At 38.2% G+C, this 17,538-nt stretch overlaps 1 protein-coding gene across 2 annotated transcripts in view; it reads right to left on the bottom strand.

Annotated features, from left to right (window-relative positions):
* Window positions 1–17,538, bottom strand: part of GRB14 (growth factor receptor bound protein 14) — a 67,333-nt gene that overhangs the window by 40,975 nt on the left and 8,820 nt on the right. The window contains exon 1 of one of the 2 annotated variants that reach the window (XM_050900416.1): window positions 8,443–8,546. The exons of the other annotated variant lie outside the window; for it this stretch is intronic. Coding sequence (XP_050756373.1) covers window positions 8,443–8,505 — 63 coding nt within the window. The 5' untranslated portion in view covers window positions 8,506–8,546. Of the gene's footprint in view, window positions 1–8,442; window positions 8,547–17,538 lie in introns of those variants that run through there. 2 annotated transcript variants of the gene reach the window in all.

Genomic DNA, 17,538 nt, shown 5'->3' with positions numbered 1-17,538 from the left:
GAGAGACCAATCATTTCAGAAATTCAGTGTATTTTGACAATATTTACCTCTAATCATTTGTTCTAAAACAAAAATGAGGTATGTAGACTGAACAGCCTTCAGTCATACAGGAAAACTGAGAAGTCAGCAGCACATTTCTCATCTCTACACGTGCTGTGATACCCTACATTCAGAGGCCTTCTGGGCTGTCTGGCTGCTGCTTCTCTTCCCCAAACATAAGCCATGTTCCTACCACCAGAAATGTATGTATTTTATTTGTGTTATGATCATCTGAAAAGTCTTGTCAAACAGGATACCCAAAAGGATGGTGACAGACACCAATCCAAGAAGTTACAATCAATAGGACCAAAGGAAAAATGACAACATTGAGGGCTTGCATACGCAGCTGGCAGATAATTTGATGAGCTAGTTAAGCCTGGCTGTCAAGCTAATACAAGACAAGCGGAGGGCTCCAACTGCTATTCAGTCTAGATACCATTTAGTTGCTAACCTCTTGGAGAAGGGAATTAACTGGTTCAGAAAAGCAGTCTAAGTGGTCTAAGAAAAAAGCACAATGTTATGTTAGGGCAAAGGTCCAAGGTGGAAATGATACAATATGCAACAAGAGTGATGAAAAAGACTGTGTAGAAATCAGAGTACACTGAGGAATAGTGAAAAAAAGAGGATTCTAGCAGGAAATAAAGGAAAAGCATTAAGGGTGTCAACCGAACACTTCCTCCCAGGTCTCAGTCCTTCATAAGAACTTTAGTGGTGCCAAACAGAAAAGGTATCAGCAAAGACACAAATAACAGGAAGTTGTAACCGCACGGATGTGCAAGGCATGGGAAAGAAAGGAACCAAAGATGTCTCTCCAAATTAACATTTTTGATGCCCAAGCATCTGTATTGGTAGAGATAAAGGTCAGCAGTTCAAGACACCATTAGGATCTGCCAGAGAGAGGAGATGAAATATGTTATGAGAAATATGATGAAATATGAGAAATATGATGAGACCCTATCAACTTTGGCTCAAGAAGCTGGATACGTATTCTTGGAAAGTGTGACTTGGGAAGTTTGACTTGCCTTGCTTTGTACTGTTCCCTAGGCACCCATTATGCACTGTACTGTGCCAGAATAAACCTGTTCTCATGTAACTACCTTAAACTATGAAAAACAGGTTGCCTTGAAATAATGTAAACATAAATAAAGGGTTGAAAGCAACTGAATAAGGACAACTTCAAAAAAGAAACTTTAGGAAGTCACTACCAAGTGTAAGAGACTAACATGGACTGGAACCAGGGTAAAATTCCCAGTGTTACAATAGAACTATATTGGTTCAGAAGTTTTGGTCTGTGGTGGGTTGACCCTGGCTGGATGCCAGGTGCCCACCAAAGCCGCTCTGTCACTCCCCCTCCTCAGCTGGACAGGGGAAGAGAAAATATGACAAAAGGCTCGTGGGTCGAGATAAGGACAGGGAGATCACTCAGCAATTACCATCATGAGCAAAACAGACTCGACTTGGGGGAAAATTAATTTAATTTTATTAACATTCAAAATCAGAGTAGGATAATGAGAAATAAAACCAAATCTTAAAAACACCTTCCCCCCACCCCTCCCTTCTTCCCAGGCTTAACTTTACTCCCCATTTTCTCTACCCCCTTCCCGCCAGTGGCGCAGGGGGATGGGGAATGGGGGTTGCGGTCAGTTCATCACACGTTGTTTCTGCAGCTCCTTCTTCCTCAGGGGGAGGACTCCTCACACTCTTCCCCTGCTCCAGCGTGGGATCTCTCCCACGGGAGACAGTCCTCCACGAACTTCTCCAACGTGAGTCCTTCCCACGGGCTGCAGTTCTTCACAAACTGCTCCAGCGTGGGTCCTTCCCACGGGGTGCAGTCCCTCAGGAACAGACTGCTCCAGCGTGGGTCCCCCACGGGGTCACAAGTCGTGCCAGCAAACCTGCTCCAGCATGGGCTCCTCTCTCCATGGGGCCACAGGTCCTGCCAGGAGCCTGCTCCAGCATGGGCTTCCCACAGGGTCACAGCCTCCTTCAGGCATCCACCGGCTCAGCCGTGGGGTCCTCCATGGGCTGCAGGTGGATATCTGCTCCACCGTGGACCTCCATGGGCTGCAGGGGGACAGCCTGCCTCACCATGGTCTTCACTATGGGCTGCAGGGGAATCTCTGCTCTGGTGCCTGGAGCACCTCCTCCCCCTCCTTCTTCCCTGACCTTGGTGTCTGCAGAGTTGTTTCTCTCACGTCTTCTCACTCCTCTCTCTGGCTGCAACTGCTGCTGCGCAATAACTTTTCCCCCTTCTTAAATACGCTATCCCAGAGGCGCTACCACCGTCGCTGATGGGCTCGGCCTTGGCCAGCAGCGGGTCCGTCTTGGAGCTGGCTGGCATTGGCTCTATCGGACACAGGGGAAGCTTCTAGCAGCTTCTCACAGAAGCCACCCCTGTAGCCCCCCTGCTACCAAAACCTGGCCACGCAAACCCAATACATGATCACACAGTCATAAGTTCTTTTTTAGGTCCTTAAGGCAGCTGGCGTTTTGTTGGGTTGGTCCTGCCTCTGTTCCTGACCCACAGGCAGAGAAACAAGGAGTGGGGGAGCACAGGGCATGGCCAGTACTCATAGCAACAGCATGAAAATGAGGAAGAAAGCAAGCTTAAATACGAATAATTCCTTGGTGCAAGGTGATGAATTTTCTTTGTATTCATTAGTATATCTTCAATTTATCAAAAGTAAATAAAATCTTCTAATTTTTCAGGTACTTGCTTATGTATTGTAGCATGTTGAAAGTAACACACAGAAGACATGTAAGTAAGGGAAATTTGATTTTTCGCATAGGACTGATGCCAACACCTTGTGTGCAGTTTGCTGAGTTTCTCCCTGCATATACAGCAATGCAGCATAATCAGTACAGGGTTTACTACCAGCAGAAATAACTATTCAGCAGTAGCTCTTGATATACTTCAAGGCTAGATAACACAGTCTGAAGGTCAAGTTCTGACTTCTTGAAGCCTAATTTATTCAAGAGGAGACTAAAGTACTAGAGCTAGAAAATGGCCAAGCACTTTCTTCAATTGATGAAAAAGCTGGTTTTTTTCGAAAGGATTTCTGCCAACAGAAAAGGATTATGAGCAGAGTAGGGCACTAAACACTGCCAATTTCCTTGGTTACTGTATGAAGAATGTTAGATGTTCAAAGAAGGCAAGAAGAAACTGAAAAACATATCAAAGATTTGTTCAAGAACTGAAGACAGAGAGGAGACAGAGTGCAACATTAATTGTGTCACTAAACCTTGTCAAACTATACACAGGACAAGTAATGACCAAGTGTATTAAACCACTGAGATTTTAAAAGACTTTTTAAAAAACTCTGTGCACTTATTACTCACCCTCTCATACACACACATATACACACATCCCTATCCACCGTTCATGGCAACTATGCAGCATAGTGCTATACATTTTAAATTCCAAGATCGCTGACAATTTTGTGTACAAAATATTCTGTAAAATTTGATTGCTTGTAGAGACTGGAATGTCACAGGATAGAAAAAACCTCCCTCTCCACCCCAGCAGCTGAACCATAGGGACTGCTAAAGTTAGTCTCATTTTGATTTCATTTATACATGTGGGATCATTTTTATACACAATCAAAACAGTAGGAAGCTTTACTGGTTTCATGTTATTCAAACCAGGAAATATGACTGGCCAACCAGTATATGACTGCTATACCAGCATCCATTTTTAGGTGCCTGCTTGAGTACAAAGTACATATTCAAAGCAAAAATTGGTCCTAGAACCCTTCTCAAGTATAGTATCAGATCTAGATTTATTTGGCCAACATCATCAGGGAGAGGAAAACTCCTGCAATACCTTCCCCTGAAGAGGCCCTGTCAGTAGCTCTCTCCTGAACAGTCCCTAGACCTAACCAGACCTCTTCCACAATGACAGAAAATGCTAGTCTGCCACCCTCCTTCTTCCCTGTCATCACATCAGCCTCTATCATGAGTAGGTAACTTAATATCTGCAAGCACAGTACGACAGATGACTGAATTCTAAGCAGTTCATGAATCCTTTCATAGCTAACATGAAAGTTGTATGCTCCCTCAAAGAAGTATCTGAGGTAGATACTTGTAAAACTAGTTTCACAAAGTTTTTATGTATTATCAAGAGGAAGCAAGAATTCCAGATCTCCCCAAACAAAATGCAGCTATCGTAGCACACGTTAGATACACAAAGGTGGCAAGACCTTTCCTTGAGCCTACATACTAGCTTGGCCTTCTAGCAATTTTAAACATAAACTTGTTTCAAAAAATACACTACCAGTCTCCTGAATTCATTTTGGGTCTCCACCCATTCCCATATATATTCCCCCTCCTCAACCTTCCTCAACTCTTGTTCTGGCTCACAACCTTTACTATTCGTATCAAACTCTGCAGATCCAATAGCAGCATATCGTGATGCTTTCTTTATCCTAGTAATTTATCTCTAAGATCTAATTCTATACTGAATTTCCAGTCAGGCCCATCTTACTGCTTTATCTGTGGTAATCATCATTATCTTCTCTCAGATCCCCCAATAAGTCATGAAACAAAATATTCCATTAAGAATAAGACCTTACAGCGATTCAAATACTTCACCTCAACCACCACAGGTTTTCTGACCACTGTTTCTAAAGTCCTTAAAGCACACTCAAGTCCATCTCCTATGTAAACCTCTCATCTGTCTTCAAATCTTTGCAGGATGTTACCCTTTCTTTTATTATTGTATTACATTATTTATTATTGTATTTCTTTTATTTTTATTACTGTACAAAAGACAAAAAGGGCATGGGTGTTGTTTATGCATCTTTAAATGACTATTTTTCAAACTGTCCTTATGAAGAGATGTTTCATACATGAATGCTTCATCCGCCTCCAGTTATTTTATAAAAGGTATCCATTTAATGACACCATTATCATGTCACTTAAAGTGCCTTATGTAAAATTCCTGGATTAACACATTGGCCTTTCATCTCAGGGAACCCAAATGCAAAACTGAAAAATTACTTTCATGCTCTTAGCCTTGCAGACAGACATTACTAATTCTCAGTACAATTTGGCTTAAGTGACCATTTTTCCTTGGGGGAGGGGCGAGCGTTGATTAAAGCAGCGTGTGATTTCAGGCCAGAAAAATAGATGGAATAAAGCTGCAAGAGAATCTTCAAATTTGTATGCTTATACCAGTCCTAGACTTGAGCAATCTAAATCACATCCTCATTTTCTAATCAATATTTCTTCCATTTAAAAGACACTATGCAATCTCTTCAAAAACCACTGGAAATTATTCAGCTGCAATACATACCGCCTATGTACACAAGGCTTTTTAACATCATGTGACCTAGTATGCTACGAAGTTCCCAGCTGCTGTGGAAGAAACTACAACTCTCACTGTTTATACCCCTTGCATCCAACGTCAGGTGCGTAAGTACTCTTCTACTTATAACAAGTCTAGCAGACTTGTGGGTGTTTATCTTGAATAAATGATTGGTCTTTAACTGACTGTAAAACAATGTTTTGAACACATTATGACCTTTTAAATCTAATTTCTTAAAAACATTTTTAGAGGAGTACAAAGTTATTCATACAAAAGATAAAGACGACATTTACTCTGTGTTGGATTAATTATACGTCTAGCCTATATACACACTATAAATCTTGTTGTAATAGTACTCAATATGCATAATTCCCCACACTTATTAAGCAAGTCATTTTTCTGCCTGTGCTAAAAGACCCCTTGGAATCTAAACGAGGCCCTGTAGCTTTAGTTAAAAATATATTACTTAAGAATAAAACATGTCAGCTTCATATCAGATAAGTACTTCATATCAGATCTTAAAACAGAAAGAAGTATGAAATAACTTTGGACAAAACATATTAGATATTTGGAATGAAAACGAGAAAAATCCATGTGTTCCAGAAACTGGCAGAACAGCCAGATTAGCACATTGATAATGCAAAATTTTACCTTGGGGGGGGGGGGGGGAAAGACTTGCAATTTTTGCAGTACCATAATTAAATTACACTTCTTACACAATTACCCTTTCCATGAATTTCAGAAATAATGACTGGGGATGATCGATAGCCTAAAATAATACTTTATGAGCTAATGCTTAAGTTTCTCTTGACTATGCAGTGCTAACGTACATTTCTATATTTCCAGGTCCTTCTAGCATTACAAAAAGTAGAAGTTGCACTACTTTAAGTCAAAACTGATGTCTAAGGTTCTAATGTCCATGAGAACAAAAACCAATTTACACATGCACATGTATGCACAAATGGTATCCCTTACAAGCAAGGCTCTTCCTCGCCTGCCTTCCCGCCTTCCCTCCCTGCAGTATTCCAGTTCCAGAAATTAGGGTATTCCTATAGAAATAACAAAAGCACCTTCTGAATAGAGAGCAGAGATACTTTCAGGAGGAATTCTACATGCATAGATACAAACACCACAAGCATAAACAGGACTATTAAATTTGGCATACAGTGAGCCCTCAGTGAGGACACATGCCTTTGAGAATTTTTGCAACTGTGTGTAACCCAATACCTACCTACCTAAGGCAACATCCTGTGCTGCTTCCTCCTCCTAATTCCGTTATTTTTATTTTGGGCTTACGAAGTGCACAGATAAAGAGAAGTAAAGCCAATAACTGTCGACAGCTAATTTGATAGTAGTGTGAAAATATTTGTGTTTTAAAATACGAGAGAATGCACAGAAAACGATCTTACTCACCATGCATTTGTCAAAAGAGAAAAACCCTGAAGTTTCCTTGGAGAATGATGCTCACCTCTCAACAGCGAAAAAAGAAAAGCAATCCATTAAAATACACAGTACAGTTAAAACTGAGTTTCCTAGCCTTCCGAATGCTAGACTGAGCAAAGTTACACATCTCTCCCCTCCCCCACAGCACCAAGTACTGCTGTGTGCATACCAGAGGAGTCCGACAAAACTACACGCTGCAAGAACAAAGACCTTCATCTCCTAACATACAAATAACCAAAGAACAGCCAAAAATAAAATAACTATGACAGCTGAAGATTCGAGACCGGGTAGGGTGTTGGGGGGAGGGAGAGAAGAAGGGGAGCAAACCACAGGATTGAGAGGATGAGAGCTGAGAAGTTAAACTTAAAACACAGTTTTTAAAAGAGCATTTTTGAGGAGTGTAACAGAGATACACCAAATTGTTACGAATAAACTGTGTAAGAGCACATCTTGCACACATCTAAATCTGAAAGGGAAGTTACTATACCAGAAAAGTAGTATGTAATCATGTTATTAAGACAGTAGTATAATCTAATCTGTACCAATCAATCACACTAAAATTGTATGTTCACAGGCTTCCCCTCCAACTCCAAATGAAGTAATCTAAAAGAATACCATACATCCCAAATCAATAAGAGCTATGTGTTCATATACTACTTTAGACCCACTGGACTTATGCCATAAGAGGTATATGCCGTATCCTGTGCAACTTGCTCACGAGAACCATTTAATACTGTAGCAACATTTCAGTGAAATTTCATTTTTCACACTGCTGGTATATTAAAAGCCTCTGAGTAACAGAAGAGTCTATTAACAGTGATTCAGGTACATTATGCAGCAATGAATTTTTGAAAAATATCTACACATTTACAAAATAAACTGGACTTATGAATTACTCACAGTTTGTTTGAACTAACTTCTTAGAAGTTAATATATCTGGCTTAGCAGAGAGTCCTATTATACTTCACTTCCTTGTGTACTTTTAACTTCACAGACACCCCCAATGCATAAAGTTATACTACGCAATCCTAGTGCACATAGGCATAAAGATTTTGCATTGCTTCCACTTTTTAGCGAGATAACAAAAAAAGGCAAGCTACAGTGGCTATGGAGAGACACTGTACAGTGTTACCCTGATTCCCAAAATACATGATGGACCATCCACTATTAAGGTGTTAGCCAGACAGGGTGAGGAAAAAGCATGTTGTGTTTAAGGCTGATTTAAAGCCTGCGGAAGCGGACTCCAATGATCCTCCATTAGGAACAGAACTATAGCCTTCTACAGAGGCATATTTTAATATTCTGATATGCAATTATGACACTTTATACTTAAAAACTACATTACTCTGTAAGCAAAATCAATTTCTTGCACAAGGTACAGAATTATAGTAACAGAGAAAAAAGCACAGTAACAAATATTCAATTATGTACACATGTATTCATGTATATTATGTAAACATATATTTCACATAATGAAATAAAAAGATCTACATTTATCAGAAAAGAAAAATTCTTATTATACTAGAGAAATAAAAAAATACAGTGAAAAATTAAATATAGCCCTGTTTATTTTAAACATTGATTATTTACACTAAGAAAATGTATTACCAACCCATACTAAAGTCAGAATTACAAGACTGATTTAAATGCCATACCCATTTCTGCAGAGTTATTGGCATAACTGCAGACAACGTTACTCTTCTTGAAGACAAACTCATGTCTGCTTTTCACAGAACTTGCTAACCTTCATCCAGGTGATAACATGAAGCAGAACAAAGTCGTTAGCAATACTCCTTGAAGCCTAACTTCTCATAACCCAATTACTGGAGAGTCAGTGCAACAAAAAGACTAAGGATGTAGTAAATGTCACTCTGTTTATGTGAATCCAGTCCTATTCAAAGCCAATTACAGAAGACACTGGAGTAGGACTAACTAGAAATCGACCAACCAAAGAGCCTGAAAACTCGTCTTCTGTCCTTGGAAAGGCCCACACTGGTATCTCTGGCTATAAAAATAAGCAGAACAACATGCATTTCTATCACTCAGAACCTTGTCTTCACTGTCAAAACAAAAACAAAAACCAAATCGTTAAAGACTGTATTCTAGCACTTTACACTGCGTGGTTACAGTGTTGGGTTTTTTCCCCTGGCTTTTTCCAGCAAACAAAATATTCTTCAGTGCTTCTGATCTTAGGGTTTCAGGAAAGTAACTGAGCATAAGAATAGATGCACTGAATCCATGGAGTTTAATTCTATGATTCTTAACTACCTTTATTCAAAGCAGCAGCAAAACTCCCCTTTTACTTAAAATAATGCAATTTCAACCTTTGCAATACAAAAAAGGCCTGAAAATGTGGCATGTAAAATGTTACAAGTGAGTGAAATTTAAGACTGTTTTATGAACTCAAGTTGTCGATCACCCCCACTCACATACTTACTTTATGTATCAAATATCTGCATAACAAGTCTGGTTTCATTAACGTGGTTGTACTAAGGAAGTCAGGATTTTTTCTTTCCTTCTTTGTCAAAAGGGGTAAAATTTTGCATTGCTTATATGGTAAGGCAAGCTATAATCTTTTTTTAAAGGTCTCATAACATGCTTAATAGCAGAAAAAGAGTTTTCTGGTTTTATGCAGCATGACTAAGCAATAATCCTGTTGTAAACCAAATTATTAAACAGATGTTAGAACTGTGATATTGGCTATTTCTTTTATAACTCTTGAACAAACAGTCTGCATCAGAAACATTGTTCATCATAGCTGAAGACTGCAGACATTCTCCAAAAATTATTTGTATTAAGTATTCATAACATCTCAAACAATAATGTATCAGATATGCAGACTACTGTAGTTTCACAGGAAGTTACTGCAAGTATATTATTTAGCACACATCTAATGTGTATGTCCTAGAAGCATCAGAACTGACTTGGCAATTATTACAATAATCCATGCTAAAAATCACTAGATCATATTGATAGTGTTTTGCCCTCAGTAACTGGAGATGAGCACACTCTGCAGTAATCCCAAAATGTCTAGGAAAAAACATCTCCTCTCGAAGACATAAGAAACTATATACTGGCAAGTTAAACACTGTGATTTCATGTAATTTTCTGTTTTGAGAGTTTTTTAAGTGACAAACACTACACAACAAGTCACTGGCACCAGTAAGATACTTCAGAAGCCATGGATTCAAAGCATCTACTTTCATGTTAAATCACTTTCTTGAAATCCTAAAATCAGTAGGGCTTAGGTAAATTCTGTTGATGAACAAGAAGAACAAACACCATAAATACAAAAAGAATACAGCTCCCTCCCAAAAACTAAAACCTGCAACGCACTGGCATTTTACCTGCAGCTCTCAAATAGTAATAAAATACTGCCAAGGAACAGGAAGTAAAGACAAATATTTTCCTAAACTTTCAAAACCTGTTGTCCTTGATTGAGACATAGAAGATGGAAAAAATGTGGTAAGAGACTGATGCCAAGTCACAAAGAGAATTTGTTTGGAGACAGACATTTGATCCTTGTTCAGTTAGCTTTAAAACAAGTGCTTTTAATAAAGCCATAAAACCAGTTAAAATACAGCAGATATTACCCATTTCCTTGGCTCAATAATAAAGGTTCAGTTTTAATTTTGACTCATTTTACATTGAGTCTATAGCAGCAACAGATCCATAGCAACTAATCTAGGTTTAAGGTATTATATTTATTTACTTTTATTTTTCTCTCTTAAGCTCCAGTCCAAAATCCTTATGACTGTTTTGAGAAATCACCAGAATAAAAACCTATTCTAGAGATCAAGTTTAAAGTGTTAATTCTGTAACATTTGGAATGAACATCCTTTTCTACTAGAGATAGCTATGATAAATGTCAAGTGTTTGCAATTAGGTTTTTACCTTTCAGGCACACAGTTTTTATTTCCTATGGGAGCATGTTCTCAAAATTCTATAATATAGCTTCAAACATTTGCTGTAAGATTCAGAAAACCTGTGGTACCAGAGCCTGATCCTGTAGGCATTTTACTCACAGGAATCTTAGACATGCATATGTTTGCAGCACCAGAACAAAAAAATCCCTCTACAATCTTTTTTCCTTGGATCTTATGGAAAAATGTTTGGGAAACAGTAACTGTAAATCTTGGTGAATTGCATTAGTGGCTTTATTGGGAAAGAAACAAAAATAACCCAAGCCATTTTTCCTCACCCCTGGGTACTGAAGGTCCTTGGCTCTTGAAAAGCACATGCAGCTTTTTGTTCTGTGAATAATATTGACCTATTTGTCTGCAAGGTGAAGCAGAGGATTACTTTCCTCAGTGAGCTTATCTGTATTTTATCTTCTCCAGTCAGATATACAGACCAGACCTATTTAGGAAGCAAGCAAAAACTTAAGTGTTGTGTTTGACTTCGTAATAAAAATCCAATATTCAGATATAATTTGATTTTAAACAAAAATACTACAGTAATTTACTTATACTAATGAAAGTACATATCAGTTGCACCCAAGAGTACTAAAAATGACATTGAGGAATACTTTCATCTCTTAAATTTCACAAATACCCATTTAATAAAATAAAATAAAATAAAATAAATAAAATAAAATAAAAGAAAAGAAAAGAAAAGAAAATAAAGGACATCTCAACTTCTAAGTGCAAGCCTTGCAGAACCACTTCACCATGTGAAAGTCAAGAGGAGTTCTGTTGATAAATGTGAGATACAGAAAGGCTTTGAAAGCCAATTATGCCTTCAGGGAAACATATATAACCACTTTTTTTTCTACAGGTAAAAGATTTGACTTGTCCATGGCAGGCTTGCAAAGGATTTTGCTGGTGCTGGTGGACAGGAAGGAAATCAGATCCAGTTCACTCGCTTGACAGCTCTGTAAAATGACTATGTTCATGCAGCTTTTCACTCCTATTTTTGTCACTAAGCTACCAGATACAGTTCTGAAAACATTGTGCAGATAGTTTTTAGATACTTCAAAATATAAACCACTTCTCCTTCTTGCCACTAAAGAAAGCGTGACTAAATTGAGTGGGCAAGAATTGAAAAGCTCTTAGTAAGAGTTAGTAGCTCCAAGTAAGGGTTTTACAACAACATATGGAATAGAGATATCCTGCTAGTAGAGGAAGGTCAGTGATGTACTTAAGGCACTGGATATGGAGTCGCAACAGCTGATCTATTCCTGGCTCTGCCAGACATAACACAGGAATGTGGGCATTTATAGGTAACAAGAGCAAATCAGACTCAGCTTATGCTTGTGTAGATGAAAAAAAATTCTAGAGAACATAAATTCATTAAGGTTTACAAAAAACTGATGCTATTTTTTGTACTTGCTTTTAATTTAAGCTAAGGCAGAAGATTATTACACAAGACCAACAAAGTCAGGTAAGTTATTTGTGGTACTATCTACACTTCCTTGAGAAAGTGTTCCTGTCTGCTTGGCACAGACAGTCACTTTGTCTCTTTACTAGAAGAAGAGTCAGTTAATACCGTCAATGTGACTGTGGATACAGATACAGGGTATTTTTTGCATAGGTACAATACATTTGGCAAATAACTATTTTCTTTAAAACCACCCCACAAAAGAAAGGTTTCAAAGTGACTGAGTGAGGAGTTGTTTTTCTACTCCTACAGTCCCTTATACAAAGAAATGTAACAAGGTCTTATTCCTCAAATAGAACATACAGTACACCCTCTTAGAGGGTTGATAATGATTGATTCCTATGCAGAAACAGTTGCACTAAACCATACTATATTACATGTAAAGCAACATACATATTATAACGTACCTGGAAACTTCACAATGAAGTTTGAGGCATCATGATCTCTCTTCTTCTGTCTCTTCATACAATTATCCACCTATTAAATGCTTCTATTTTAAGAGACTAATGCACCACCAAAAAGAATCAGCACAATTCATAGTTTCAGCTCTTGCTCTTCCTGTTCTAGCCTTTCCATGGATGAGCCAGGCATTACAAACAACACACCATGCTGGAGCAGTTTAAGGGCAAAGCAAGATAACCCTAGATCCCAAACCCACTGAAAAGCCATCTCCAAATATGTCATTTCATAGTTCTCAGCAGATCGCTGTCCTTTTGCTGGCCAAGAAACATGTACCACATGATCTCTGAACCCCTTCTTTTTAATGCTATCCTTCAATTACTAAGCCATGTGTCAGCTTCCTTCTTCCCCCTGGTTATAGCTATAACTGGGTCAAACCAACCCTTAAACACACTTAGAACAAGATTCTTGGACAAGAATTCTCAGCAACTGTACTTTGACAGTCAAGATTACAGGCTGGTTGTATAAGAAAACAATTTTTTGTCAAGTGTTAGGTTTCCACAGGAAAATGTGTTTAATACTACACATAGAACCAAAGCAAAGAGAAACACAGGTTGCAGGAAGAACATGAGTGGACAAAGACACACAAGGCAGCTTCTTGGTGCCACGGCTGAATCACTGGCTTCAGTTTTACTGTCTCCATATGTTTGCCTTCTGAAGGAGCTAGTTTCATTTGAGAAAGAGAAGCCTTTCTCATGTTAGTATTTCTGTTACACAGAAATCAACCAACAACAGCAGTCAGTCAAGCAGGTATGAGCGCTCCACAAACCATGTATTTTCCTCACTGTACACTGAGACTGCTTGGACTGAATCGGTAATGCATTTTATCTCGGAGTCACAACAGTATATATTCTCTTAAATCTTATTTAGAGGAGTCTATACAAATAATTTCCCAGGGCATGATTTTTGTACTTAGGTAAGTACAATCCCTACTTCAGAACTGTAATGCTGCTGGAATAGTTTAGGAAGAGATTAAAAGAGATTCATATAAGGTTTGTATCAATGTATAAGCCCAGAATACAAAGATTGGGAGTATTTTTTCATCACTTCTCCACAACACCTCTATAGAAGAAGCCTAGACCTACTCAGTTCTTTCCTGTCCACTAACTTACACACTGCTTCTTTGCAGTTATCCTACAAATGCCCCTCCTTTGGGCCTAAAAACCTGACTAGTTTCTGTTTTATATACTCATTCAGGATTTGGGAAGTCTCCGTCCCAGAAGAAAAATAACATCCAACCATGAGGAGTTCATCATTCAGCTGTTCCAAAGACCTCTTACTTTAGAATATCTTATGTCTTCTATATGGCTTGGTTGAAACACCAGTTATATATTCCAACTTTCCATAAAGTCTATTCCTTACGTAAGCTTTTGCCAGCTACTGCTGAAGTGTTAACAGGAACATTACAAGACTGACATTATCTTTCATACCTATGAGTCTTCTATCTGTTTGCCCAATGCCTGCTAAAAAAGAACAAAGTCACGAACCTCCTACTGGATACTTAACTTACTTCAAAAATGTATTAATGCTTAATCTTCAGTGTTATTTAATAAGGTCATTGTCTCATGGGCAGAAGCACAAAGGACAAAGTACAAAACTTGCTAAGAAGTAGCTTAAGAGGAACCCTTTTCCAAAGTCCTTTCAACTCACTTCTGATCTTATGTTAAGGAAAAAAAAACCAAACAAAACCCACAGCATATCCTTTTCATGGTTGCTCCTCATTTCCATATATGAGAAGGATATTATCCTAAGATCATACTAATGAGTAGTTATGTGGACACTTGGGTAAAAATGTATCTCATTGCCCAGTGCGTTGCCCAGAGAAGACAACACGCAAACTTCCTTTGAAAGCTCCATGTTCTGAAGTTACCTGAATACAACAAACTCAAAGTAATTTACTATTACGAAAGTGACTAATCATGGACTAGAGCCTATCAGAATACTTCCAATTGAAACTTTTAGCTGTGAAATATCTCTTTTTTTCAGAATTATTAGTTATAAAAACACTAGGAAGAGCCAGCTTTGCTCAGTTTAGAGCAATGACTTGCTGTCCAGATCACTTCAAACTGAGGAAAGGATTTAAATCTTCTCCTTCAGCATCACAAGAAGGACCCCTAATCTTCAACTCTGTAAATCACTTCTTTTTCCCTATTTGAGAAGTCTAAATGACCTTGCTCTCTCCCAGGTCTATCCTAACTGAGCAAATGATATTTTACCCAGAAAATTAACATCTTAACACAACACTACAGCAGAAGTAAAACAGCTTTCCAGGACAATCTGAAATTAGACAGCTGCTACCTCCTGAACAAGTCACACACACACACACAAATACCCCATAATTTGCAAAAATTTCAAAGAAGAAAATCACTTTAAAATATAACTTTGTGAGAACAATCAGATATAAATATTAAGTGCAACCAGTCAGAAATTACAGATATGGGAACTAAGTTAAAGTATGAAAATCAGGATATGGACACTTTTCCTTTAGCCCTAATGAGTAATTATTGTACTAGATAGGAACTAGGCAGATCCTGTCTGCTTACCAAAATGGAAGAGACTATTCCTGTATCCTAATGTTACAATGCACTAATCAGAGAGGGGCTGATGTTAGAGAAAAGCCTAATAATGAAAATCACACTGGAAAAAATCTTCTCTCACCAGATTATTCATCTCCCCTCGAATGATTATGGAAGGGTTCACATTGCAAGAACAATGGTAAAAAGCTGAACATTGCTCTTTAATGCAGCTCTAAATTTCGCAGTATCAAGGAGCATAATGCAGTTTTCCATCCTCGTCAATTCTCCTCACAAACTCATGTGATCTTAAAGCCTTGTTACGCACACTCCTTGCAAAGCTTTTCAGCTGCCTGTTTTTGCAATCAATAGGTTCAAGTCTGATTGAAAAGCAGACTGATAACAAAGTTCTGTCAACTGAGTTATAAGAAAACCCTCATATTGCACGGGCTTCCCTCTCACTACATAGCAGTAAATTCTAGTGATTATGAGAATAAATTCTTGCAAACTTCCAGTCTGTTTCTCAACAGTTGATACCATTTCTGTGCCATTATCAAGTGCTTGCAACTGTTCATAAACTCGAAGTCTTAATGTAATCAGTAACAGGAGTTATCATAATGTAACTAATACAAAAAGGCTATTTATAGCCTAAGAATGCAGTCACTGAAAAATCCAATTCTGATCACCAGGCAATCTACTGTATCTTGTTTTCCTGTGTATATAATATTAAGTTAAGAAGCAAAGAGACAGACATACTGGTATGCAGCATATGCATACATACCAGAAACAGGCAGGAAGAATCCATCAGTATCCTAATTAGAAGCACAGGCACACCTCTAAAATAACCGATATACATTTTTCTCTCGAGACTTAAGTATTAAATATCATGTACACTATTGGGCTAAAATATGAGCTGATTAGCTGCAAATGAACGTTCTGTGGCTGAAACAGGAAAAAGAAAGTTCACGCTGTTACTAGAGCAGAGAGGTCTAATTTCTTCTCTGTCAATTCCTCCTCCCACAACTGCCCTTCTTGAAAAATTTTCTTTGGCCTGATTAGCTTTTTTTTTTTTTTAATCTTCCCATTTGAGGTGACTCCCATCAGGACTCTAACATGAGAGACATGCTTAAGTACGCTGTCTTGAAGGCTTCCCTTTATCTTCATTCCCAAATTAAAGGCAGTCATAAAGGCATGAATTCCCTCAGAAGTAACAGCTTTAAACATGTTGAAGACAAACAAGGAGAACATGGCTAGTGGTCCACTGTCTTCTCCCACTTATCATTGCAGGATTTCACCCCTTGCTAGAGACATATCCCATCTTGTTAACAGAAATAATCAGCTGCTAGAAAAGTTTGGAATCCCTGAGCCCTGAAATCCCCAACTGGAAGCTGTATCAGTTCTTGCCTCTGCACACACACACACACACACACACACACAAAAGAGATCAACATCAATTGCCAGTAACAGGATTCTGATGCCCTTCCACTGCCTGGCCATCGTGGTTCCTGCTAAAGACTACTCTTATCCTAAAGATACTCATCTAAGTAATCTGCAGATGTCAAGACATGGCTATCAGTTGTCCGCTACTACACTGTATGAAATACGGTGGTGAGACAGGTGAGAGATCTCAGGTTTATTGTCAGTTTCTACACTTTTTCTTACACAAGGGAAACTTGGTCCTGAAAGCAAAGGCAAGTAAAGCATGGAAGAGATGTAAGGAGGCAACTTAAAAAATGAGGAGTCCTTTTTCTGTCCTAAGAGTCCCATACCCAATTGGTCCAATTTCCATTACAATTCTAGCTAGATCTCTTAAATACATTGGCACAGCATAAAGACTACCACTGCAAAGAGTTAAAAAGATCATGAAGCAAAAATTGGGGGAAAAAAACCCCAATACTGTATTAGTGGCTCTGGAATTATTATGTGAAAGAACAAATAAGTCCTCGGCTATCTATTGTAAATAACTTACAAGAAGATACCCATGTATAATAAATATAAAATTGTTTCACCAATCACAAATATTTAAGACTTTTCTATATGCTTGATCAAGTTAATTCCACCTGGTGAAAACTAACCAGGTTTAATGTTGATGTTTATGCGGAGGTATGTTTTGTTTCTGTAAAATCTAAATTATTCTTATTGTGGCAATATTTATGCACAGAAGCAGGACGGGGATATTCCTCTGCTTGCTTCTATAGTTCTCAAGTTCTTATTTGAATAGATAATAACTCTCAGAACATCAGAAATGCAACAATCCAAGGATATGCTAAAAACTCCACCAAAACTCCTAACAGAAATTGATCCGAGTTTGAGCTCCATTCTTCAGTTAATGCCCCAACACTAGGATAACAAAGTTTTACTATGATAAAATCATAAAATTTCTGATCATCTTATGTTAGT

The sequence above is a fragment of the Gymnogyps californianus genome, chromosome 7 (genome assembly GCF_018139145.2).
Source record: "Gymnogyps californianus isolate 813 chromosome 7, ASM1813914v2, whole genome shotgun sequence".
Classification (NCBI taxonomy): domain Eukaryota; kingdom Metazoa; phylum Chordata; class Aves; order Accipitriformes; family Cathartidae; genus Gymnogyps; species Gymnogyps californianus.
This window is presented reverse-complemented; position numbering and strand designations above follow the sequence as displayed.